A 26,453-nucleotide genomic window follows, 5' to 3' on the forward strand; every position below is an offset into this window, starting at 1 on the left:
GGACAAGAAGAGAATAGAAGCTTTCGAAATGTGGTGCTACAGAAGAATGCTGAAGATTAGATGGGTAGATCACATAAATAATGAGGAAGTATTGAATAGGATTGGGGAGAAGAGAAGTTTGTGGCACAACTTGACCAGAAGAAGGGATCGGTTGGTAGGACATGTTCTGAGGCATCAAGGGATCACCAATTTAATATTGGAGGGCAGCGTGGAGGGTAAAAATCGTAGAGGGAGACCAAGAGATGAATACACTAAGCAGATTCAGAAGGATGTAGGTTGCAGTAGGTACTGGGAGATGAAAAAGCTTGCACAGGATAGAGTAGCATGGAGAGCTGCATCAAACCAGTCTCAGGACTGAAGACCACAACAACATCCTTGTTTTATGAAAATGGCAACTCTTCTTTTATCCATCCTAGATCTGCAAGTGTAAGATGTTAAATTATACCCATTTATACTGACACTATCCATCCCCACAGTTACATGGTGTTCAGACAGACAGTGCATATCAATCTCATTCTCATTTTTGAGGTCACCTAAACACACTAATAGCTCATCTACTTTATTTTTTATTCCCCTGATATTTTGATGAAGTAAGTTGATACTGCCCTCAGCTTTACCCCTATTTACTGTACATGAAGATCCTTTTATTCTATTTATCTTGATTGTTGTCTGTCTGGACTTTGGCTTTAGCTTAAAAAACCTGTCCGCCTGGACCCATTAACCATAAGGATCACCCCTTGCGAAATGAAAACTAGTTACTAGCAAGATCTTTGATACCATAATACATTGTTGGAAAAAAATTGTAACACCAAGAAGGAATTGTGTGACATAAACAAAAGTTGGTAGGAAAGTTTCTACGTCTAAAAAATTATGTCTATTCAAATTTTGTGGCTGTTGCAAAAGAATGGCACCAGTAGTGCACTATGAGGATGCAAATCAGTTTTCCATTAAATAGATTAGTTACCTTTTGATATCGCATATGGCGAGTTGATGTTAGTTAAGAATGCCTTCAAGTTAGCAAGGACACCATTATCAGCACCTCATTGAGTTTGAATGAGGTCATACAACAGGGCTTCAGAAACCTGGATGTTTCTTCTGTGATGTTGCAGAAAGACTTGGCAGGAATGTAAACACTGTACTGATGGCTGGCAGTGATGGTCACGAGCTTGTACATATGCATGGAGACTGGGCTCTGGATGACCACATAGCACTACCAAGGGGGGAAGACCATTATGTTCAGCAAATGGCTCTGGCACATTGAACTGCATCTGCAGCAGCAATTTGAGCAGCAGTTGGCACAACAGTGACACAACAAACTGTTACAAATTGGCTACTGTAAGGACAGCTCCGAGCTAGATGCCCTGTAGTGTGCATTCTCCTGACACCAAACCACTGCCATTTGCAACTTCAATGATGTAAAGCTAGAGCTCATTGGATGGCTGTTGTGTTTTCTGATGAAAACTGGTTTTACTTTGGATGATTAGGAGGAGGCCAGCTGAGTGTCTGCAACCAACCTATCTGTGTGCTAGACAAACTGGACCTGCACCTAGAGTAATAGTCTGGGGTGCAATTTCATATGACAGCAGAAGCCCTCATGTTATTATCCCATGTATCAAGACTGATAATTTGTATATAAGTCTGATGATTCAACCTTTTGTGCTGCCATTCATGAACAGCATTCCAGTGGGACTATTCCAACAGGGTAACACTCAACCACATACTACTGTTGTAACACAATATGCTCTACAGAGTGTTGACAGTTTGCCTGCTTGATTATGAGATCCATCTCCAATCAAGCACATATTGGACATCATCAGATGACAACTCCAGTGTCATCCACAAAGAGCATTTACCGTCCCTGTCTTTACTAACCAAGTGGAATAGGCATTGAACTCCATCCCGCAAACTGACATCCGGCACCTGTACAACACAATGCATTCATGTTTGCATATTTGCACCCAACATTCTGGTGGTAGCAGCATTTCACATTTGCAATGGCTGATCTCATTGTTACCTTAACCTGTGCTCTTGCAGTGTCAATCACTTACATATGTTACCTAGACAAATATATTCCCAAAATTTCATTACTATAAATTAATTATTCTTTGGTGTTGTGATTTTATTTTTCTGTCGGTGTATCTGAGCTTCTCTGGGAGAGTTTTGTGAACAGCACAAATGCTTTTGACAGATCACAGAAAATACCAGTTGGCAATACTACATCACCTAAATTTTGTCTAATCTGATTCATGAATCAAAAAACAGAATGTTCTGTAGAGAGCCACTTCTGAAATCCAAATGGAAATCAAGTATCTTACTTTAAGAAGAAGGAATAATAATAGTACGGAAAGGATAGAGGAGGTATTAGACAGGCACAGTGAAAAAGAATGCTAACCTTCTTCATAAGTATAGAATACACAATTCATCAAGAACACCTCACACACACACAAGGGTGTGCAGACAGTGGCCATCTGCATGTGAGTTGTTCTTGTGTAAATCCATGTGTTTCGTGCTTCTGAAGGAGGACTTTGTTTGAAAGCTGAAAAATGTCCAGCATTCTTTTTCATTGTGCCATCAGTGACTCAACACCTCCTACATGTGGTGAGTAGTGATCTACCTTTTCCATATTGGTATTGTTTTTAGAAGGTTGTGTCACAATTCTTGTATACATAATCTTTTACACTCCTTTCAGGAAGAAGATACATTGAGAGACTGGTTGGTAATCATGAATATCTGTCGCATTCTCTTTCTTGTAAAGAGGTTTGGTAGTACCATAATCTGTCTGGAAATTTCCCTTATGATTGTGATATTAGTATTTCTCTTGGGAGTTCTTGGTTTTGAAGAAGTTCATTACATTCTTAATTTCTTTGGTAGAGGATAGAGTAAATGTGGTTTGACTACATGTATGAATCACTGCTTCTTGCATATATTCTGTCACTTTATCCCTTAAACTGTCCATGTCGCTAATTAAAGCAAGTGTTTATTAAGTAAGTTGGTTACTTGACTGCCACAATTAGTTATTTGACTGTTTTCTTTAATAAAAAAAAGTCCTCACATCTTCTCAAACCTTGATTCAAGGCCAACAACTGCTAAATCAGTATTCCAGAAACTTGAAGTTAAAATCAGAATAAATTTTACATAGACTGTAAATCAGACAAGAGAGTAATCTTTAGAATATGTCTTTATATGAGGCTGACATTCAGTTTAGACTCTGGTATTCAACCAACTGATCCAAAATGTTTTTTCCAGAAAGATTCAGTATATATATTGACATTATTGCAATATACCATGTTTGAGTCATTGATATTTCTAGGAGCTGTGTATGGTGTAGTGATGTCAAGCACAGCAGTAAAGCTCCTGTCACTGCTCAAAGTGCATGAGGAATACCTGTAGCATATCTCTGTTTCACTATGTCAGTTATAGAACCGTTATATTTAAAACAGAACTTATATCTATGCAGTCAGTTAATATATTTTTCCAATTTTTGATCATATTATGCTTTTGTAAAAAAGGAAATACAATGTCTTTTTCACATTCCATTTCTTGTTCTGAGCACCATGCTGTAAGGTCATGTATCTTTGTCATTATGTAATTTAACATGAAATAATAATCTGGTTGAACTTATTTGTGTTTTTATTCATTATTACTCTGAATATTCTTTCTACTAATGATTTCTAAAGCCTGCATTTATGTTTCAGTTTGTTAAATACAATGGAAGTGACTTGTTTGGTGAAGCAACAATCACACCAGCACCAGGTCACTATTGTTTATGCATTTTCACTTTTACAAATTGAGCCTGCAGTCTAATGCTCTTTATGAAATCTGATTATCACTGTTATTATCATGCAAATATTTTTATCACATTGAAACTGAATGTTGACTTGGTCTTGTGTCACAAAGCTTTTTCACTCTCCAGTGATGATTCCTGTTCCTGATATAGAATTGCACAGGTATCAGGAATTTAAGTAATTGTCAGACTAATCATGCAGTAAGAGACCTCTCATTTAACTTCAGTAATTTTAAATTCTATTTTTTTCAGGGCTGTGGTATTCTTTCGCAGCCATCAGTGTGATGTGGCCTTGTTTCTCGAACATTTTACTTCTGATTCTGAAATATTTTTTAAAAAAACCCACACTTATTGGAATGGATCCAGCATTACACACCTCAGACAAATAAGCAGAACAACCACAACAGGATATGCTCCGTAATAAATCTTCATATACAGGGTGTTACAAAAAGGTACGGCCAAACTTTCAGGAAACATTCCTTGCACACAAATAAAGAAAATATGTTATGTGGACATGTGTCCGGAAACCCTTAATTTCCATGTTAGAGCTCATTTTAGTTTCGTCAGTATGTACTGTACTTCCTCGATTCACCACCAGTTGGCCCAATTGAAGGAAGGTAATGTTGACTTCGGTGCTTGTGTTGACATGTGACTCATTGCTCCACAGTACTAGCATCAAGCACATCAGTACGTAGCATCAACAGGTTAGTGTTCATCATGAACGTGGTTTTGCAGTCAGTGCAATGTTTACAAATGCCGAGTTGGCAGATGCCCATTTGATGTATGGATTAGCACGGGGCAATAGCCGTGGCACGGTACATTTGTATTGAGACAGATTTCCAGAACGAAGGTGTCCCAAAAGGAAGATGTTCGAAGCAATTGATCGGCATCTTAGGGAGCACAGAACATTCCAGCCTATGACTCGTGACTGGGGAAGACCAAGAATGATGAGGACACCTGCGATGGACGAGGCAATTCTTCGTGCAGTTGACGATAACCTTAATGTCAGCGCCAGAGAAGTTGCTGCTGTACAAGGTAACAGTGACCACGTCACTGTATGGAGAGTGCTATGGAAGAACCAGTTGTTTCTGTACCATGTACATCGTGTGCAGGCACTATCAGCAGCTGATTGGCCTCCACGGGTACACTTCTGCGAATGGTTCATCCAACAATATGTCAATCCTCATTTCAGTGCAAATGTTCTCTTTACGGATGAGGCTTCATTCCAACGTGATCAAATCATAAATTTTCACAATCAACATGTGTGGGCTGACGAGAATCCGCATGCAATTGTGCAATCACGTCATCAACACAGATTTTCTGTGAACGTTTGGGCAGGCTTTGTTGGTGATGTCTTGATTGGGCCCCATATTCTTCCACCTATGCTCAATGGAGCATGTTATCATGATTTCATATGGGATACTCTACCTGTGCTGCTAGAACATGTGCCTTTAAGTGTACAACACAACATGTGGTTCATGCACGATGGAGCTCCTGCACATTTCAGTCGAAGTGTTCGTACGCTTCTCAACAACAGATTCGGTGACCGATGGATTGGTAGAGGCGGACCAATTCCATGGCCTCCACACTCTCCTGACCTCAACCCTCTTGACTTTCATTTATGGGGGCATTTGAAAGCTCTTGTCTACACAACCCCGGTACCAAGTGTAGAGACTCTTTGTGCTCGTATTGTGGACGGCTGTGATACAATATGCCATTCTCCAGGGCTGCATCAGCGCATCAGGGATTCCATGCGACGGAGGGTGGGTGCATGTATCCTAACTAACGGAGGACATTTTGAACATTTCTTGTAACAAAGTGTTTGAAGTCACACTGGTACATTCTGTTGCTGTGTGTTTCCATTCCATGATTAATGTGATTTGAAGAGAAGTAATAAAATTAGCTCTAACATGGAAAGTAAGCGTTTCCGGACACATGTCCACATAACATATTTTCTTTCTTTGTGTGTGAGCGATGTTTCAGGAAAGTTTGGCAGTACCTTTTTGTAACACCCTGTATTATGAAGATAGTTGTAACTCTTGAAATGATCTTCCTGCCCAACTTAACCTAAACACAGAACTAAGTATGATTGTTCATCTACACATCAAGCTAGTACAATGTTTTCCTATAAATCAAATGGTTTTTCTCTATTGTAATTCTTAGCAATAAAATAACAGAAAATCATGTATCCTCTCAATTTGATGAACATTGTTGTAGTCAGGCTTAACAGTTCTAGTACATAGGCTTCTAAGTAAACCATTACCAGGCAGTCCAACCTTTAATGTTCCATGCTAATCACTAGATATTGTGTTGTGTTCATATTATTAAGATAATAACTTCACACATTCTGAAATAACTCTTTAGTCACTACATCTACATCTACATGACTACTCTGCAATTCACATTTAAGTGCTTGGCAGAGGGTTCATCAAACCACAATCATACTATCTCTCTACCATTCCACTCCCGAACAGCGCGTGGGAAAAACGAACACCTAAACCTTTCTGTTTGAGCTCTGATTTCTCTTATTTTATTTTGATGATCATTCCTACCTATGTAGGTTGGGCTCAACAAAATATTTTCGCATTCGGAAGAGAAAGTTGGTGACTGAAATTTCGTAAATAGATCTCGCCGCGACGAAAAACGTCTTTGCTTTAATGGCTTTCATCCCAACTCGCATATCATATCTGCCACACTCTCTCCCCTATTACATGATAATGCAAAACGAGCTGCCTTTCTTTGCACCCTTTTGATGTCCTTCCACCTGGTAAGGATCCCACACCGCGCAGCGATATTCTAACAGAGGACAAATGAGTGTAATGTAAGCTGTCTCTTTAGTGGACTTGTTGCATCTTCTAAGTGTCCTGCCAATGAAACACAACCTTTGGCTCGCCTTCCCCACAATATTATCTATGTGGTCTTTCCAACTGAAGTTGTTCGTAATTTTAACACCCAGGTACTTAGTTGAATTGACAGCCTTAAGAATTGTACTATTTATCGGGTAATCGAATTCCAACGGATTTCTTTTGGAACTCATGTGAATCACCCCTCACTTTTCGTTATTTAGCGTCAACTGCCACCTGCCCCACCATACAGTAATCTTTTCTAAATCGCTTTGCAACTGATACTGGTCTTCGGATGACCTTACTAGACGGTAAATTACAGCATCATCTGCGAAAAACCTAAGAGAACTGCTCAGATTGTCACCCAGGTCATTTATATAGATCGGGAACAGCAGAGGTCCCAGGCCGCTTCCCTGGGGAACACCTGATATTACTTCAGTTTTACTCGATGATTTGCCGTCTATTACTATGAACTGCAACCTTCCTGACAGGAAATCATGAATCCAGTCACACAAGTGAGACGATACCCCATAGGCCCGCAGCTTGATTAGAAGTCGCTTGTGAGGAATGGTGTCAAAAGCTTTCCGGAAATCTAGAAATACGGAATCAACTTGAGATCCCCTGTCGATAGCGGCCATTACTTCGTGCGAATAAAGAGCTAGCTGTGTTGCACAAGAACAATGTTTTCTGAAACCATGTTGATTATGTATCAATAGATCATTTCCTTCGAGGTGATTCATAGTGTTTGAATACAGTATATGCTCCAAAACCCTACTGCAAACCGATGTCAGTGATATAGGTCAAGACAAAAATAAAATTTGGAACAATTTAGTATCTATGATTTTTGTAAAAGATTTATTTAAATTTTCCTTGGTATACAGCTCCTTAAAAATGAAAATATATTGAATTTTATAATTTTATGAATCTATGTGAGCATCACGTTTAACATTCTTTGTCTCGTATTGGTGCACACATTTAAAATTACATTACAAAATTAAATCACAAAGTGAGTGAAATTGCAAGTAAAACTTTTGTTGACCAAAATGTAATGCAAAAAGCTAGCAAAATTAGTTTTTGCTGTATGCATATTTGCAAGATAATATCTGACTTTAAAGGCTACATTGTGAAGCAAAACTGTATTGTCTGTTTAATTTTGTGTTTGTGATAAACATAAAATCTAATGCTGTCATCAGATTGAAGGTTGGTTTAAACAAGACTTCCTTGCTATAGAACAGTCCTACTTGAAATAGTAAGTCTCTGCTTTTTCAACCTTTCAACTGATTCATCCCTCAACTTAAATGGAAAGCTACAGTGTATGCGGATTCTGAACTACAATGTAACTTAGAATTTACCACATTAATAATCATTGCCAGATGCAAAAGAAGTGGTGACAGAAAATTTGTAGGACTGACTGAAGAATGCACTTCAGGTGTTCAGATTTTACCCAAAATATGATGCAATTTAGTGTACAAATTACTTTCCTCGTGTGCAGTAGTGTAAGGTACGTCTTCTGTTATAAAAACTGGGAGTCATCATTGTCTTCAAAATTTTCCCTTCCTCTGTTGGCTGCAGTGATACTCCAGAACGGGAATGAATCCCTTTGCTTCAGCTTCACTTGCTTATTTTTTACTCTTTCATTATCATTATGAACAGAAATTTAAAAAAACAAGGCTTAGAACTACTCTTTAAAACCCATAAATAAGAGAAACAACTGAAAATCAAGGCAAAGAACTGATCTCTTTGCTCCTCTATGATTTAATACATAGTTTGCATTTCACTTTATATTTAATGAGCAATGGTGTAACCAGGTTCCATTGAAGCTATTGTGTTATGATGCTGATTTAATGTTATTGCATTAGCACAGAACTCCCTCATTAAAGTTGTTCATTATGACCTGACGAGGTCTCACAATAAGTCTAACACTTTATTCTGAGAATTTAAATTGATCTGTTTAACAGTAACAATGCTCTGATGCCATGTTTGCTATATGATATTCAACATACAAACATTTTTTTATTACTTCATGATTGTGGATACCAAATGGAAATTAAAACTGAAATGTGGTCAAATAAGTGAGTTTTGTATTGTCATTAGTCATTTCATTCAATGAAAGAAGAAAAAACAGTTTGCAATCTCTGTTTCAACACATCATTCAAGATTGATAATGAAAACACTTCATTTTTTTTGTTCTTATCTGTATATACTGGAATTTCTTTTCTGATAATATAGAACATATTTGAATTTTGTTTTCAGGTTTTACAGGTTTTTATTTAATACTGATGTAATAAAACAACTTAACAAATTATTTACTTCACAGTTTTATAATATATTTCAAATATATACACTTAGCATGCAAATAAAAGGCAATACGTGTCTATGTATTAAATTATCATCTACTTTTTTTTCTTAAATATCACACAAACATATTTTTTCTCACATAGACCTGCCCCTGACAATTTTGTGCAGTCCTCAATAATAGCCACAAATTTGTACTGCTGATTTCTAAACATTTGTGTTTCATTTAAATAGCCTTCTCCAATCATGTTTAAATCTGTTAATTATTTTCACGAACATGTGAACAGTTAAAACATAGAAGCGAAAAAATTATGATATACTCAGTATAAATATAATTTTAATTCTCTTTTATGACTGGAATTCCTTGTGGGAAACACAAAAAACGTCAATATATCAGGTTCATTCATGAGTTTTTGATTTTCCCCACTAAAAATGCACTTTTCAACACTTCTAACTTGATTACTCTCACAGAAATACCTATTGTTAAAGCACAGATAAAGCAGTCCTCATTATATCTTCATGGCAGATTTGTTTTGACTTCTGCCACTACAGAAAACAATGGCACATATCTTCTCAGTGGACCAAAAACTGCAGAAAATAGGCACAAACTTGCTATAGCCGTACTGGAGACGGTGCTAGTCCATCATCAGTTCTAAATGCATTGAACCTTCTCGTTCACCTTTCACTTTAGAGTAAATGATATTCTTTGCCCAGGCTCTGCATTCAACATTAATCAACACATGTTCTGTAACAATAAAATAGAAAATATTAATCAAGCATACAGATTGCTGGACTAGGGATGCACATTATTTTTAAAATTGAATTTCTATTGTGTTTTGCAGAAACATATTTTTGATTTTGGAACCACCCTAATTGCAAATTCCAACTGGTCCTTTATTTTCTTTATTTGTTCTTTTCTCTGTTTGCTACCTGCCCTCTATTTATCAAGTTATGTTTACATTTGCTAGAAAGAGCTTATACCAGCCTAGGAAATACAAGAGGTCCAGTAAAATAAAGGCACTCTCTGATATTCAGTATTAATGGAACAAAATGTCAATATGATTACAATTCTCACAATGGGGAAGGTTATTTTATGTGTTCAAAGTGATCCCCTTTTATACCCAAACAATGTCAATGCCACTGAACTGTTGACTGAATTACAGCTGTCAGTGTTGCCAGTGTGATAACCATATAGGACACCTCAATGGTTTCTCATAGCTCACTCGGTGTAGCTGGCTTCTGTTGATAAAGTTCTTTTTCAAGGTATGCAATAAGTAGAAGTCAAGAGGTCTGGAGTTTGTGGTGGATACTCAACAGCTCCTCTTTGACCTATCCATCTTTCAGGTAGATTTTCATTCCAGTAGGCTCTGACATCTCTGTGGTAGTGAGGCAGAGCACCATCTTATTTTAGGCAAAATAATTAATTTCCAAACAGCTCTCAGATGACAGGTAAAATTGATGTTTGCGGCATATGAAGATACACTTCACCAGTTACAGTACCTTCAAAGGAGAATGGGCCAATCGAACCACGTGATGACAGGCCACGCCATGCATTAACACCTGGCAGATTAACATGTTTGTCCACATTAACATGAGGATGTTCAGAAGCACAGTACAAGCAATTATGGCAGTTTACTGTACTGTTCAGTTTGAAATGCACTTCATCAGACTAGATAATCATGTCTGCAACCCTTCAGCCTCTCAAATCATGCCTTGAAACCGCTCGCAGTACTCCATCTTTCAATCCAGGTCATCCTTGTTGATAAAATGTGTATACATCTACATCTATATCATACTCCACAAGCCACCTAATGGTGTGTGGCGGAGGGTATGACTGTCAGTAAGCCTCTGTATTGCCTCTAATTTCTCGGATTTCCTTTTCGTGGTCAATACACAAGGTGTATGTGGGGGGGAAATAGTATGTTGCATGACTCCTCCTGAAAAGTGCTGTCCTGAAGTTTCAGTAGTAAATCTCTCCATGATGCACAATGCCTAACTTGTAACGTCAGCCAGTGGAGTTTGTTTAGCATCTCCATAATGCTCTCTTGCCAGCTAAACGATCCCGTGATGAAACATGCACTCTTTGTTGGATCATCTCTATCTCCTCTATCAGTTCTAGCTGATAGGAATCCCAGATAGATGAACAATACTCAAAACTTGGGCAAACAAGTGTCTTATAAGCCACTTCTTTCATGGATGAGTTATATTTCCTGAAGGTTCTTCTGGTGAATCTGGTATCTGCGTTTTCCACTGTCTGTTTTATGTGGTCATTCAACTTAATGTCACTCTGGACAGTTACACCTAGATATTTTACGTCAGATGCTGTCTCCAGCTGTTTGTCATCAATAGTGTAGCTGTACAGCACAGGATTTCTTTTCCTATGTATGTGCAATATGCTACATTTATTTATGTTCAGGGTCAATTGCCAGAGCCTGCACCATTCATCAATTTGCTGCAGGCCGTTCTGCAAATTCTTACTACTTTCTGGCATTGCTACTCTGGTACAGACAACTGCATCATCTGTGAGTAGCATTAAAGAGCATCTGACACTTTCTACTATATCATTTATATACACACATAAAAAAAAGTTTTGCATCACCTCGGTTCCCAGAACTCCTGAAGATAGACATTGACTGTGGATATTGTATCACAGACACAGTCGCTTTGACTGTTCAGAGATGTCATTAAACCCACCCAAAGACGTAAACAACCATGCCAGAGCAGCACATATTACATGGAGGGGATCCAACAGACAATCAGTTCCAGTCATTCCACCAGGACAGAGGTACACAGCTCATGTTTTCTGTAGTTCAACCATGCCTAGATGGTCGATCATGTCCACATTGTTACTTTGTGCCAGGAAGGGCTCTCAACAAGGGAACTGACCAGGCATCTCGGCGTGAACCAAAGCAATGTTGTTCGGACAAAGAGATACAGAGAGACAGGAACTGTCAATGACATGTCTTGCTCAGGCCGCCCAAGAGCTACTACAACAGTGGATGACCACTACCTATGGATTATGGCTTGGAGGAACCCTGACAGCAATGCCACCATGTTGAATAATGCTTTTGGTGCAGCCACAGGACATCATGTTATGACTCAAACTGTGCACAATAGGCTGCATGATGTGCAACTTCACTCCCAACATCCATGGCAAGGTCCATCTTTGCAACCACAATACCATGCAGCATGGTACAGATGAGCCCAACAACATGCCAAACGGACCACTCAGGATTGGTATCATGATCTCTTCACTGAAGAGTGTCACATATGCCTTCAATCAGACAATCATTGGAGACATGTTTGGAGGCAACCCAGTCAAGGTGAATGCCTTACGCACACTGTCCCCCAAGTGCAGCAAGGTGGAGGTTCCCTGCAGTTTTGGGGTGGCAATATGTGGGGCCAATGTACACCACTGGTGGCCATGGAAGGTGCCGTAACAGCTGTAAGATACATGAATGCCATCCTCTGACCAACAGTGCAACCAAATCAGCAGCAATTGGTGAGGCATTAGTCTTCATGGATGACAATTCACACCCCCATCGTGTACATCTTGTGAATGACTTCCTTCAGGATAATGACATCGCTCGACCAGAGTGGCGAGCACATTCTCCAGACATGAATCCTACCAAACATGCCTGGAACATATTGAAAAGGACTGTCTATGGACGACGTGACCCACCAACTACTCTGAGGGATCTATGCCAAATCACCATTGAGGAGAGGGTCAGTCTGGACCAACAGTGTGTGATGAACTTGTGGATAGTATGTCACAATGAATACAGACATGCATCAATGCAAGAGGATGTGCTACTGGGTATTAGAGGTACTGATGTGTACAGCAATCTGGACCATCACCTCTGAAGATCTTGTTGTATTGTGGTACTACAAGCAATGTGTGGTTTTCATGAGCAATAAAAATGGTGGAAATGATGTTTATGTTGATCTCTAATCCAATTTTCTGAACAGATTCTGGAACTCTTGGAGCCAAGGTGATGCAAAACTTTTTTTGATGTGTGTATATTGTACACAGCAATGGTCTTATCATACTCCCCTATGGTACTCCAGATATTGGTCTTGCAATGTACACTTTCCACAATTTGCAGCCCTCAGAATTTGACATATACTTGATTGGCTCATTCAGCTTTCACATGGATCCTGCTTGACAGATTTTTGAAGTGACCTAGTAAAATGTTGCAACACAGCAGTGCTGGAAGCCAGACTTGTTGATGTTTTTGGTTGGTCAGACTTTTCCCTATGCACAACCTGAACAGTATCATCAGCATCAGATTTATCCTAAACGTGGTAAATTGATATATGTATTGGTGGCTGAGTTCTGTAAATTCAATAAAGCCTTGCATAGCTCAAATAACAATCTTACTTCATTCATTGCTGCACTGTCGTCTGCTAGAAAACATGCACCAGGATCTGTTGAGAAAACAATGGGCTATGCTACAATGCAAAATTGCAACAATATGTAATTTCCAATGATATTAACCAACAAAGAGTGTCTACATTTCTCTGGATCCCTCTGTAGTATCTAAGTCAGTAGGTATTTCAAATTGACCAATTCAATTACTGAATGACTCAAAATAACTCACTGATGTGGTAAGCACTTATTAAAGGTGCAGTAATTAGAAAACAGCATGTTAATTAGTTTTTCAAATTAAGAAAGGAAAAAAAATGATATTAAATATGTCAAATGTTTAACTAGAAGGACTAGAAACAAAAATAGTGAAAATCATATCAACATAATATACATTCAACATGAAGACTAATTCAGTCACAAGTGTAGAACAGGAAAGGGAAGCATATTTGGCGAAGTGAGCAAACATAGGTCAAAGTGGAAAGTAATCTGGAATGTATGAGTTCATCAGTGAATCCATTCACTCATCTATATCTTGTCTCATGTGGAGCTGAGTCATATATACATATATATAAAGTTTAAAAAATTGAAAGATCAGCATGAAAAATAACACACTACCTTACAAAACTTAAAGATGAGGTAGGTAGAGTAACATAACATATTAACAGCATGAGGAAAATGAATGGAAGTGTGGGAGCATGTTCCTAGGTGCCTCACAGAGAGCTGGATGTCACATGGTGTGAGGTCATCTTGGCTGTAGTGTTGTGGTGATGAACTACAGTGTTTATGTGCCTGCCACTCATCTGCTTCAACAGATGTCAATGGCAGAAGACACGCCACACAGTGCCAGAACAGGCCACATACAAAAGTAGACCGAAGAGCTGGAGTCTCCCTCCGCCATGCATTTCCTTGCTACAGCTCAGGGTTTTTCCCAGAAGGTAACACCACAGAAAGTGCTGCCTGACCAGCACTTCCCACATTGATGCCAAGTGATTCGATATCTTTGTTTAAGCAAGATAAACGTGTTTCTGAGTGTTAAATCTGAAGTTTTAATTTTGAGTACTTTGACCACCACACATATTATCAAAGGAGTGCACATGAGCACCGGCATGGGGCTGTCCTTTCAATGATAACCAGTCATTTCCTTCTCCATGTTAGCAAGAGGATTTTATCATATTGTTTCCCTCATGTTGTAATTATTATGGAGTAAATTCATATATGCTTGTCATTTTTACCTGACTGTTTCCTTTGTGTCTCATGTATGATGTGGTATTAATGCATAACTGCACCCTTGTGGATAACATGCCATTTCCCTTGCCACTGTAGGAAGAGTACTTAATTGTATTGTTTTTTCGCACGTGATTAAGTGCAGAGTAAGTTCATCCATGATCACTTCCTCCACCTCCTCTTGTATCACAAGTTCATGACAGTGTTTTGTTGTCACAACACTGTTTGTGCCTAGCTTTGTTATATTATGTGCTGATGTATTGGTCTAACAACATAGACTGCTTGCAGCTTATAGATTGCTTAGTGCTTTGTTGACAGGGTCACGTGTGATAAATGGTGTTCTCACCTCAAACTGTGAGCACCCACTGTGGATCACTCACCATGACTTATTTGTGATTTGACAATGGCCATCTGTAAGCCAAATACAGACAATATCCCTGTAATGAAGGGAATGCGAAAGGGTATTATGTTAAATGGTACAGACCCCTTCAAGCTAGTATTTAGTTATGCTTTGCTCAGCTTACGTTAAAACATTCATCCTAGTGTATTTAATCCCACTGTGTCTTATATGTAGTTGTGTTCAGTTGCCAGTACCATGTATCCCACCACCCTGCTACCACTTGAAACACCAGATCATGTGTGTGGCAGAGCTTTCTTCATCCCTCCACCTAGCAAAGAGAGCAGCTCACCATTGTGCAAAATGATCCCGGCATGGTGCTCCAGGTGAGTTCATATGCCCTCCCACTGACAGCAAAACCTCTCCATCCCCCAAACTGCAGGCACAGATAGGTGGCCTCCAAGCATTCCTGAGTCACCTTGCACTGCCCCCTCCCCCCTGCCACCTTCACCCCCTGGTGCCTATGACCATCAGCATGCATGCCAGCATAGGCCCCCCCCCCCCCTCCCCTTCCCCTTGCCTCCTCCAACTGAGGTCCATGTGGGGTTGGCAAATACTGCTGGTATCACAAATGTTTTTATGGAGATGCTGAAAACTGCCATACACCATTTGCATGGGCCCAAAATGCAGACAGCAACCAGTGATAAGCACATCCAGCTGCTCTACGATTTCACAATGCCTGTCTGTATGTGATTGTGGTAACCCACTCTCCTTGAAATCCTACCTCCTTGACACTGGTTTGTGTCTTTCTGTCTATCTCTGCCAGTTATTACCCTCTGCTGACCACCATCCACTTTCTCCCCTACTCCTCATTGTAGCTAACAGCTCACCAATCACAACTTACAGCTCCCACACCTGATTCATTGATCTAGGACTCAGTGGGGATTTGCTGTGGTCTTTTACCATGGCTGATGTTAAGGACCTCATCTTTGGTACTTATTTTACTTTTCAATAAGTCCTCCTCCTCGACTTCACAAACCACCGTATATTTGGCACCATCTTCCACCATTCCATTCTGTGTCTACCCCCCTGCACCACCCCTTTGCTCCATCAGACAGTTATGCTATTCTGGCCCTTTCAATGGCATGCTCACTACATTTTTGCACCTCACCCACTCCTCCAGCAGACAGCTCCACAGGCCAAAATCAAGGCAGTCATTACTGCAGGTGTGCTCTGTCCCTCCAAGAACCCTTGGCTCTGCCCTACACCTCATATCAAAGAAAGAGAAAATGTAGCATCCATGTGGGGACTTTTGGATGCTAAATGCTAGGACATTGCACGATGGTTATTCCATTTCGCTTTTGTGCAGCTATAAAGATGAACTATGCAGTGCATCGTTTTTGGCAAAGTGGCCTGTATAAAAGCATTCACACAGATACCGGTTGCCCCCGATTACTTGGAGAAGATGGGTGCTATTACACCTTTGTCCTCTTTGAGAGTGTTTTCATGTCATTCATGGCCCAAAATGCTGCCCAGACATGGCAACACTTTCTTGGCAACATCTTACATGGTGTTTTGAGGGTTTTTGCCTACTTGGATGATATTAAGATTTACTCATGCAAACTTGTGGAGCACTGCCACTGTCTCTGGATGGTACATCTGTATCTACATCTACATCGATACTATGCAACCCACCATACAATGTGTGGCAGAGGGTACCCTGTACCATTACTTGCATTTCCTTTCCTGTTCCACTCACAAATGGAGTGAGGGAAAAACAATTATCTATATGCCTCCATATGAGCCCTAATTTCTCATACTTCACCTTCGTGGTCCTTAGGTGCAGTGTATGTTGGTGGCAGTAGGATCATTTGGCAGTCAGCTTCAAATGCCGGTTCTCTAAATTTTCTCAATAGTGTTTCTCGAAAAGAACATTGCCTTCCTTAGAGGGATTCTCATTTAAGTTCCCTAAGCACCTCCATAACACTTATGTGTTGTTCAGACCCACTGGTAACAAATCTAGCAACCCACCTCTGAACTGCTTTGAAGTCTCCCTTCAGACCAATCTGGTATGGATCCCAAACATTCGAGCAGCACCGGCATCCTATATATGGTCTCCTTTAAAGGTGAACCACTATTTCCTAAAATTCTCCCAATAAAGCAAAGTCAACCATTTGCCTTCCTTACCACAGTTCTCACATGCTCGTTCCATTTCATATTGCTTTGCAATGTTATGTCCTGATATTTAAACCACTTGACTATGTCAAGCAGGACACTAGTAACACTGTACCCAAATGTTACAGGTTTGTTCTTCTTACTCATCCACATTAACTTACTTTTTCCACATTTACAGTTAGCTGCTATTCATCACAACAACTATAAATTTTCTCTCAGTCGTCTTACATCTTCCTACAGTTACTCAAATTTGACACCCTGTCATACATCTCAACATCATCAGTAAAAACCAAAGATTGCTGTCCACCATGTCCACCAAATCATTATGTATATAGAGAACAACAGTAGTCATCCTGATGATACCCTTGTCTCTGATGAACACTTGCTGTCAAGGACAACATACTGTGTTCTATTACTTAAGAAGTCTTTGAGCCATTCATATATCTGTGAACTTATTCCACATGCTCATACCTTCACTACCAGCCTGCAATGGGGCTTTGTGTCAAATGTCTTCCAGAAATCTGTCTGTTGCCCTTCATCCATAGTTTGCAGTATACCATATGAAAAAAGGGAAAGCTGAGTTTTGCAAGTGTGATACTTTCTAAAACCATGCTAATTCATGGATATAAATTTCTCTGTCTCAAAAAAAGTTTATTTTATTTGAACTGACAATATGTTCAAGGATTCTGCAGCGAACCCAACTTGGAGATACCGGTCTGTAATTTTGTAGATCCATTCTTCTGTCTGTCTTATATACTGGAGTCACCTGCACTTTTTTCCAATCACCTGGGACTTTATGCTTGGTGAGAGATTCTTGATAAATGCGGGCTAGATAAGGGTGTAATGCTGCAGAGTACCCTTTGTAAAACCAAATTGGGATTCTATCTGGATATGGAGATTTATTTGCTTTCAAATCTTTCAGTTGTTTCTCTATGCTTACTACTGTGTCATGTGATTCGCCTGTGTGAACAATTTCTTGAACATGAAATTTAAGACTTCAGTTTTCATTTTGCTATCTTCAGCTGCCATACCACACTGGCCAACAAGGAACTGAATGGAAGCCATAAACTAACTTAGCAATCATATATAGGACCAGAATTTTCTCAGGTTCTCTGCCAGATCTTTGCTAAGGTGTGATGGTGGTAGTTGTATGTTTTGTGCACAGATCTTTTTTCAACAGACACATGAACCTCTGCTAAGCTTTACTTGTCATCATTTGTGCATTCTCTTTTGAACCTAGAGTGCAACAGCCTCTGCTTCCTCAGTATCTTATGAATTTCATTATTATACCATGGTGGGTCTTTTCTATCAATTATCCACCTACTAGGGACATAACTCTCCAGACCACAATTTACAATCTGCTTGAACTTTGTCAATAATTTCTCATGTCCATTGTACTGGAACTATGTGATGTCAGTCCACTGTCTAAGTGAGATGCTAACAAGTGCTTATCTACTACATCTATCAGAAATGGTCTTCTAGCCTTCTTGACTGATTTATTAACTTTCATAATGATAGTTTCTATAACGACATCATGATTGCTAATCCCCATTTCCATACTGACATTAGCTACAAGCTCTAAGATATTTCCATTGCATGTGGGCTGCCAAGCTAACTGCTCAGGACAGTTTTCAGAAAATGTGTTCAACAGTACTTCACATGACTGTCTATCTGTACTCCATGCCATGAATCCATGGACATTCCAAACTATAACTCAGTAGGTTAAAGTTGCCTCCAACTAGTATTGCATGATCTGGATATTTACATGCTACTTACCGTAGACTTTCTTTGAATGACTCTAGAACTATCATAGCATAATTGGGGGGCCGGTATAAACAGCCAACAATTAATTTCGTTTCATTTACACCTGTTATATTCAACTGGACAACTTCACTGTCACACTCAACTTCAATAATGACAATATTTTTGTCTGTTACAATGAACACTCCCTCTCCTACAGCCTCTAATCTGTCTTTGTTATATATGTTCCATGACACTCTGTCTATCTCAGAGCTTAATATTTTTCATTACAGTCAGCTCTTGAACCCAAGAATAATTTGAGTGCAAGAACTTTCCTGGAGGGCAGTAAATTTGGGAACTTTATAATAAATACTTTGACAGTTTACTGATAAAATTTTGACAGTTGAAGTGTCTATACTCTGAATGTGATCTAACTTCCCTTGCTGTGTATTGACTGGTGAGTGTTCATTAGAGCTCCTCAAACTACTATCTAACCTTAAAAAAAAAAAAAAAAAAAAAAAAAAAAAAAAAAAAAAAAAAAAAAAAACTCAAGTGCACTCCACAAATACTCTGCTACCAGAGTAGCTGCTTCCTTCATGCAGTTCACCTCTGACCTACCAAGAGGAGTCCTATAAATCCCCACATGATAACACAGGTCTAGAAACATGCAGCCAAAACTGTTACAGAGTTGATGAAGACTGGGGACAATGCTGCAAATTGTGAGCTCTGCTTGCACCCCACATGCAAGGCCAGCAGTCTTCACCACCTCCAACAGCTGCCTGTATGAACTGAGGATGATGTCAGAATGCATGCAACAGGTTTCGTCAGTGCCAACATAAGTCACTACTTGCAGAGAACTGCACTCTGCATGCTTGATAGCCGCAGGCAAGGCCACCTCTACATCTCAGATGAGACCCCCTGGCAGACATATTGAGTGCACATTTGCTTTCTTTCCAGCCCATAATGCTACCTGCCTAAGGGGTTCCATGACTTGCCTAACATTGGAGCTCCTGATAACTAGTAAACTCCTTCCTCCATGTGCCTGCTCTGACTGTGCTGAAGGAGCAGCCACATGTCTGCTCACAGGGTGAATAGGTGAGGTCAGGTGGCCACTCACCGCATTGGCCCTCTGGCTTGAGCAATGTGAACTCGTTACTATGTGCTACTCACCCTCCTGTGAGGGCAGATCCACCACGTAGGTTACACAAGGAGGTGCCTTGGGAGCACAGCCCGTGGACAAACAAGCAACATCTGAGGTGTCCCATGTGACAAACCAGATTCTCTACCACCTTACACCTCAAGGCAGCAGCCTGAAGGAGACTGACCATAGTCAAAAGCACATTCAGCTCTTCATGAACTGTGGCCAGCTCCTCCTGCATCCTCAACACGGCATCATAGACATCCTAGCGAGAGTAACTGAAGAAGTAAACTATAAAACCACAGATATGGAAGATGTGCCACCAATGAATGCTGATGCATTAATGAACTATGTAGCTGGCTGTTCATTGAGCAACTGTTGTGCTACAGATTGAATGAAATCACCCTTACAAAAACACCAGATTGAACCTCTTAAACAGAAAAACATGCATGAAATTCAATAAATATGTTGTTGTTGTTGTGGTCTTCAGTCCTGAGCCTGGTTTGATGCAGCTCTCCATGCTACTCTATCCTGTGCAAGCTTCTTCATCTCCCAGTACCTACTGCAATCTACATCCTTCTGAATCTGCTTAGGGTATTCATCTCTTGGTCTCCCTCTACGATTTTTACCCTCCACGCTGCCCTCCAATACTAAATTGGTGATCCCTTGATGCCTCAGAACATGTCCTACCAACCGATCCCGTCTTCTGGTCAAGTTGTGCCACAAACTTCTCTTCTCCCCAATCCTATTCAATACTTCCTCATTAGTTATGTGATCTACCCATTAAATCTTCAGCATTCTTCTGTAGCACCACATTTCGAAAGCTTCTATTCTCTTCTTGTCCAAACTATTTATCGTCCATGTTTCACTTCCATACATGGCTACACTCCATACAAATACTTTCAGAAATGACTTCCTGACACTTAAATCTATACTCGATGTTAACAAATTTCTCTTCTTCAGAAACGCTTTCCTTGCCATTGCCAGTCTACATTTTATATCCTCTCTACTTCAACCATCATCAGTTATTTTGCTCCCCAAATAGCAAAACTCCTTTACTACTTTAAGTGTCTCATTTCCTAATATAATTCCCTCAGCATCACCCGACTTAATTCGACTACATTCCATTATCCTCGTTTGGCTTTTGTTGATGTTCATCTTATATCATCCTTTCAAGACACTGTCCATTCCATTCAACTGCTCTTCCAAGTCCTTTGCTGTCTCTGACAGAATTACAATGTCATCGGCGAACCTCAAAGTTTTTATTTCTTCTCCATGGATTTTAATACCTACTCCGAATCTTTCTTTTGTTTCCTTTACTGCTTGCTCAATATACAGATTGAACAACATCGGGGAGAGGCTACAACCCTGTCTTACTCCCTTCCCAACCACTGCTTCCCTTTCATGTCCCTCGACTCTTATAACTGCCATCTGGTTTCTGTACAAATTGTAAATAGCCTTTCGCTCCCTGTATTTTACCCCTGCCACCTTTAGAATTTGAAAGAGAGTATTCCAGTCAACATTGTCAAAAGCTTTCTCTAAGTCTACAAATGCTAGAAACGTACGTTTGCCTTTCGTTGATCTTTCTTCTAAGATAAGTCGTAAGGTGAGTATTGCCTCACGTGTTCCAGTGTTTCTACGGAATCCAAACTGATCTTCCCCGAGGTTGGCTTCTACTAGTTTTTCCATTCGTCTGTAAAGAATACGTGTTAGTATTTTGCAGCTGTGACTTATTAAACTGATAGTTCGGTAATTTTCACATCTGTCAACACCTGCTTTCTTTGGGATTGGAATTATTATATTCTTCTTGAAGTCTGAGGGTATTTTGCCTGTTTCATACATCTTGCTCACCAGATGGTAGAGTTTTGTCAGGACTGGCTCTCCCAAGGCCGTCAGTAGTTCCAATGGAATGTTGTCTACTCTGGGGGCCTTGTTTCGACTCAGGTCTTTCAGTGCTCTGTCAAACTCTTCACGCAGTATCGTATCTCCCATTTCATCTTCATCTACATCCTCTTCCATTTCCATAATATTGTCCTCAAGCACATCGCCCTTGTATAGACCCTCTATATACTCCTTCCATCTTTTTGCTTTCCCTTCTTTGCTTAGAACTGGATTTCCATCTGAGCTCTTCATATTCATACAAGTCGTTCTCTTCTCTCCAAAGGTCTCTTTAATTTTCCTGTAGGCAGTATCTATCTTACCCCTAGTGAGATAAGCCTCTACATCCTTACATTTGTCCTCTAGCAATCCCTGCTTAGCCATTTTGCACTTCCTGTCGATCTCATTTTTGAGACGTTTGTATTCCTTTTTGCCTGCTTCATTTACTGCATTTTTATATTTTCTCCTTTCATCAATTAAATTCAATATTTCTTCTGTTACCCAAGGATTTCTACTAGCCCTCGTCTTTTTACCTACTTGAGCCTCTGCTACCTTCACTACTTCATCCCTCAAAGCTACCCATTCTTCTTCTACTGTATTTCTTTCCCCAATTCATGTCAATTGTTCCCTTATGCTCTACCTGAAACTCTGTACAACCTCTGTTTCTTTCAGTTTATCCAGGTCCCATCTCCTTAAATACCCACCTTTTTGCAGTTTCTTCAGTTTTAATCTACACGTCATAACCAACAGATTGTGGTCAGAGTCCACATCTGCCCCTGGAAATGTCTTACACTTTAAAACCTGGTTCCTAAATCTCTGTCGTACCATTGTATAATCTATCTGATACCTTTTAGTATCTCCAGGGTTCTTCCATGTATACAACCTTCTTTCATGATTCTTAAACCAAGTGTTAGCTATGATTATGTTGTGCTCTGTGCAAAATTCTACCAGGCGGCTTCCTCTTTCAATAAATATATTATGATGAAAATACAGAAAATGATAAATACGTAACTTTCCACTCTGTGTATGTATATTAGTTGGGAGCTGGAGCCTGACTGATTGTCAACATGGAGAAGCGCATAATTTTTGGGCACCTGCACCCTCAGTGAGAAGATCCAGTCTGTGTCCAAGTTCTCACATTCCACTACATACAAAGAATGCTGCAGGTTTCTTGGGATGGCAAATCTCCTTAGGTGCCACCGGAAGGATGTCATGAGTGAGCATGCAACACTCATGTCCACAGTCCAGGGTGAGCACACAAAAGGTGTTGGGTATGTTTGCTGGATGGCACAAATGTCGGACAGTTCTGAGCAATTGAGGCATGACCTCTTGTAAGCCACCCTCCTAACCCACCCTCAGCTGACTGCCCCACTTCCAATTGTTAGTGATGCCAGCCAGTCTGTAGTGTCTTGAGAATTTCGATGCAAATTCTAGATACCCTCGGCTTTCCACCATCTCGAACACCCGATATTTTATGCACAAGCATGAGAAATGGGAGAGTGTCTCTACCTCACACAGGTTTTCTGTGTGTGCAGGGTGGACGTGTGTCAAGAGAATGCCACAATGTGGATGGTCAATTGGTGTGGGCAAGTGGTTGCCTCGCTCATCACAGAAGTTACATGACCAGCACTAGGAGCAAGTGCGCCTTATTCCATGACAGTGCTACATCAGTCATTACTGTGAACAGTTGAATTGTGTAAAAGAAAAGAAAAGACACTTACTTTTACTTACTTATTTACTGACTCTCTAGAGTTGCAGTGGGCTTGTGAGAAACTTGAATCATTGGACTTACGAAATATGACTCACTTATGTGAAAACTGTTATGTGGTGTTCCATTTGTGGAGGTGAAAATATAGTCTGATTGATTTAAGAGTATCCTGAGTGTATGCAATCATTTTTAAGAGTAAAGAAAATTCCTCCAAACACCATCATATCTTCGGAGAAGAAGTTGAGCAGGTTGTCGCAGCTGACTATCCTGGGAAGAAGCTTGGCAAAGCACCTCCAAGTAAGTCCACTGAAGAAGGGGACATGTGAGTCTTGCACACCAGCACCACATTGCTTCCTCTAGTTGCCGGAAACTGCCAGAAGCCTGCACCACCATGTCGAGAGGACTTGGCAGCCCCTGGTGTTTTTCTTGGCAAAGATCACAGCCACAGCAGCATTGACCCTTGTATCGTTGTGAGCTCCTCACTGGGTATGAGATGATTAGATATTTCTGTCCCTCAGTGGAGGGGTGCCATTTCACCATTTTTACTGACTACCACTCCCTGACAATGGGTTTTGGTCTCAAGGAGGGCATGCAGATCCCACCCCACCTGCTCTGACAGGAGGAATATATCGCACAATTTTCTATGGCCATCAAGACTGAAGTGGCACTGTGCAGCAATGACAGCACCTTGGCCAGCACCTTCAATCCAGGAGGTGGCTCATGGGCCCCAAGGCAGGAGCTGCACTGGCATTCGAACCACTACTTGCCTTGGCAGAGCCCCAAGCCACAGCAGGCCCCACTACACTGACTGACCATGTGCAGTGCCACTCATTGCCCCAGATGTAGGTGTGATGTCACATCACCCATGCTCCAGGTGTACAGTGGGGCAACAGCAAGCCCACCACAAGCTTTGCTGCTGTTCTTGCTGCAACGATAAACACCAAGCCCACTGACACCGTGTCCTGTCCGGTGTGTAGGACTCGGTGTGTGCAGTCGCCTCCTCCATCATACTTGATGCTCTGTTGCACCCCCACCCCCTCTGCAATGTTTCCTACTCACTTGGGGAGAACTATGTGGCATCACACCACAGCTTTTATGTGACTGCCACCTCTCTGATTCAACAGATAGCAAAAGCAGATGGCATGTCACACAATGCTGGGTTGGGCTGTGAATAGTAGCAGATCCTACAGTTGAAGTCTCTCTCCACCATGCATTTCCTTGCTACAACTCAGTGTTTTTCCCAGAAAGGCATGCATTCTCTAAGCCAAGTACAAACAGCCCCCCCTCCCCTGCAATCATGTGTATGCTAAAGGATATTATGTTAAATGGTACAGACACCTTCAAGTTAGTATTTAGTTTCACTTTGGTACTCACAGCAGATCGAGGTGCACATGAATAGTAGTGTGCACGAGGAGTGAAGTAGTGTTTTTTCCGAGTCAGCTTAAGTTAATACATTATCCTATGTAATCCTACAATTGTTATATGTAATAGTGTACAGTTCCAACAAACAAAGTGTGAGAACATTCCCATGTCCATTTATACCATTCTGCAGACTCAGCCTTGCATTTGCTAGTACATGGCACAAGTTGAGTTCATGTGTAGTAAGACAGTGAGGAATATATTTCTCACCATGCCAAATTGAGCAGGACCCACAACATAAGGCAGTTGAAGGAATGGGAGAAGACTGTATATATCAATTAGTGAGCTGTTACAGTGTGCTGGTGTTCTTGATTTACACCATGGCCAGGAGTCAACATCTGGATGACTTCACAAGAGGAAGAATCATCAGGAAACTGGAAGAAGAATCAAGTGTGATGAGCATAGCCCATGGGTTTGATATTGCTTACAGTGGAGAGCATTTCAAATCACAGGCACTGCTGGCTAAAGAAGAGGAGGTGGTTAGCCATGGTCTGTTGTAGCAGTAGATGACCATAACTTTTTGCCGCAGGCAAGAAGGGACCCATGTCAAACAGCAGGTTCAATTGCAACCACAATTAACAGGACTGCAAGGCATGCAATTTCATTCTTCACAGTGGCATGGTAACTGCATAGAGTGGGTCTCCAAACCTGATGACTGATATGTTGTGTTTGTTGACACCTGCACACCAGTGACACAGTTTGCCATGAGCATAGGGAGTGGACCAACAAGGAGTGAGGTTGTGTTATCTTCTCAAATGAGAGCAGATTCCATCTAATATGGATTCTGATCATACCCTCATATGGTGAGCCCCAGTTGGCCCTGACTTCATTTTTGTGGATGAAAATGTGCGACCATGTCAAGCTGTACAGACAGAGGAGCTTTTGGAACAAGAGGATATACAGGGAATGGAGTGGTCTGCCCATTATCCCAACTTCAGCCCCATTGAGCATGTGTGGGATACATGGGGAAGATGTACTGCAGCGTGTCCACATGCACTAGTTATCATCCGACAATTGTCAGCTGTGTTGGTGTAGGAATGGAACACCCTGTCACAGGAACTCCTTACCAAACTAGTGGCCAGTAGGGGAGCACACTGCAGAGTAGCATTGCTACCTGTGGTGATCACACATGCCATTAAGAACTATATCCTGCCGTTTGTAATGTTCAGGTGACCATCGTAAATCCCACTGACTTCAGTGAAATTATTGTCTTTGAATAAAAGTGTCATGTCTGTTCATCTCATTGTGTATTTCTAAGTTCTGCATACCAGTCTATTTGTGGCTGGCTGGTAAATTATTTTCTACTTTATAAGGCTGAAAAACTGTGAATAAACATCTTACATATAAGATGCAAACATAATACAATATAAAGTCTGTAAGGCAATAGCGATATCATCTATTAGAAATTGTTCTGGCTCCACATTAGAAATGGAAAAAGAAAATTAAGGAAGCTGCTGACAAAAACTAACTGCATGGCTCAAGGATACTAAAAGAACTGAAATGAATTTTTCACAAAACGTATTGAATAACAAGTAACACAACT

The 26,453-nt window shown here is 40.5% G+C and overlaps 1 protein-coding gene across 1 annotated transcript in view; it reads right to left on the minus strand.

Moving 5' to 3' along the window:
• Positions 1–7,463: 7,463 nt before the first annotated feature.
• The window catches only part of LOC124595063 (sodium/potassium-transporting ATPase subunit beta-2-like), a 171,689-nt gene continuing 152,699 nt past the window's right edge, over positions 7,464–26,453 (minus strand). The window contains exon 7 of the mRNA XM_047133640.1: positions 7,464–9,667. Within this exon, the coding sequence (XP_046989596.1) occupies positions 9,558–9,667 (110 nt within the window). The 3' untranslated portion in view covers positions 7,464–9,557. The remainder of the gene's footprint in view (positions 9,668–26,453) is intronic.

Source organism: Schistocerca americana, chromosome 2 (assembly GCF_021461395.2).
Source record: "Schistocerca americana isolate TAMUIC-IGC-003095 chromosome 2, iqSchAmer2.1, whole genome shotgun sequence".
Taxonomy (NCBI): Eukaryota; Metazoa; Arthropoda; class Insecta; order Orthoptera; family Acrididae; genus Schistocerca; species Schistocerca americana.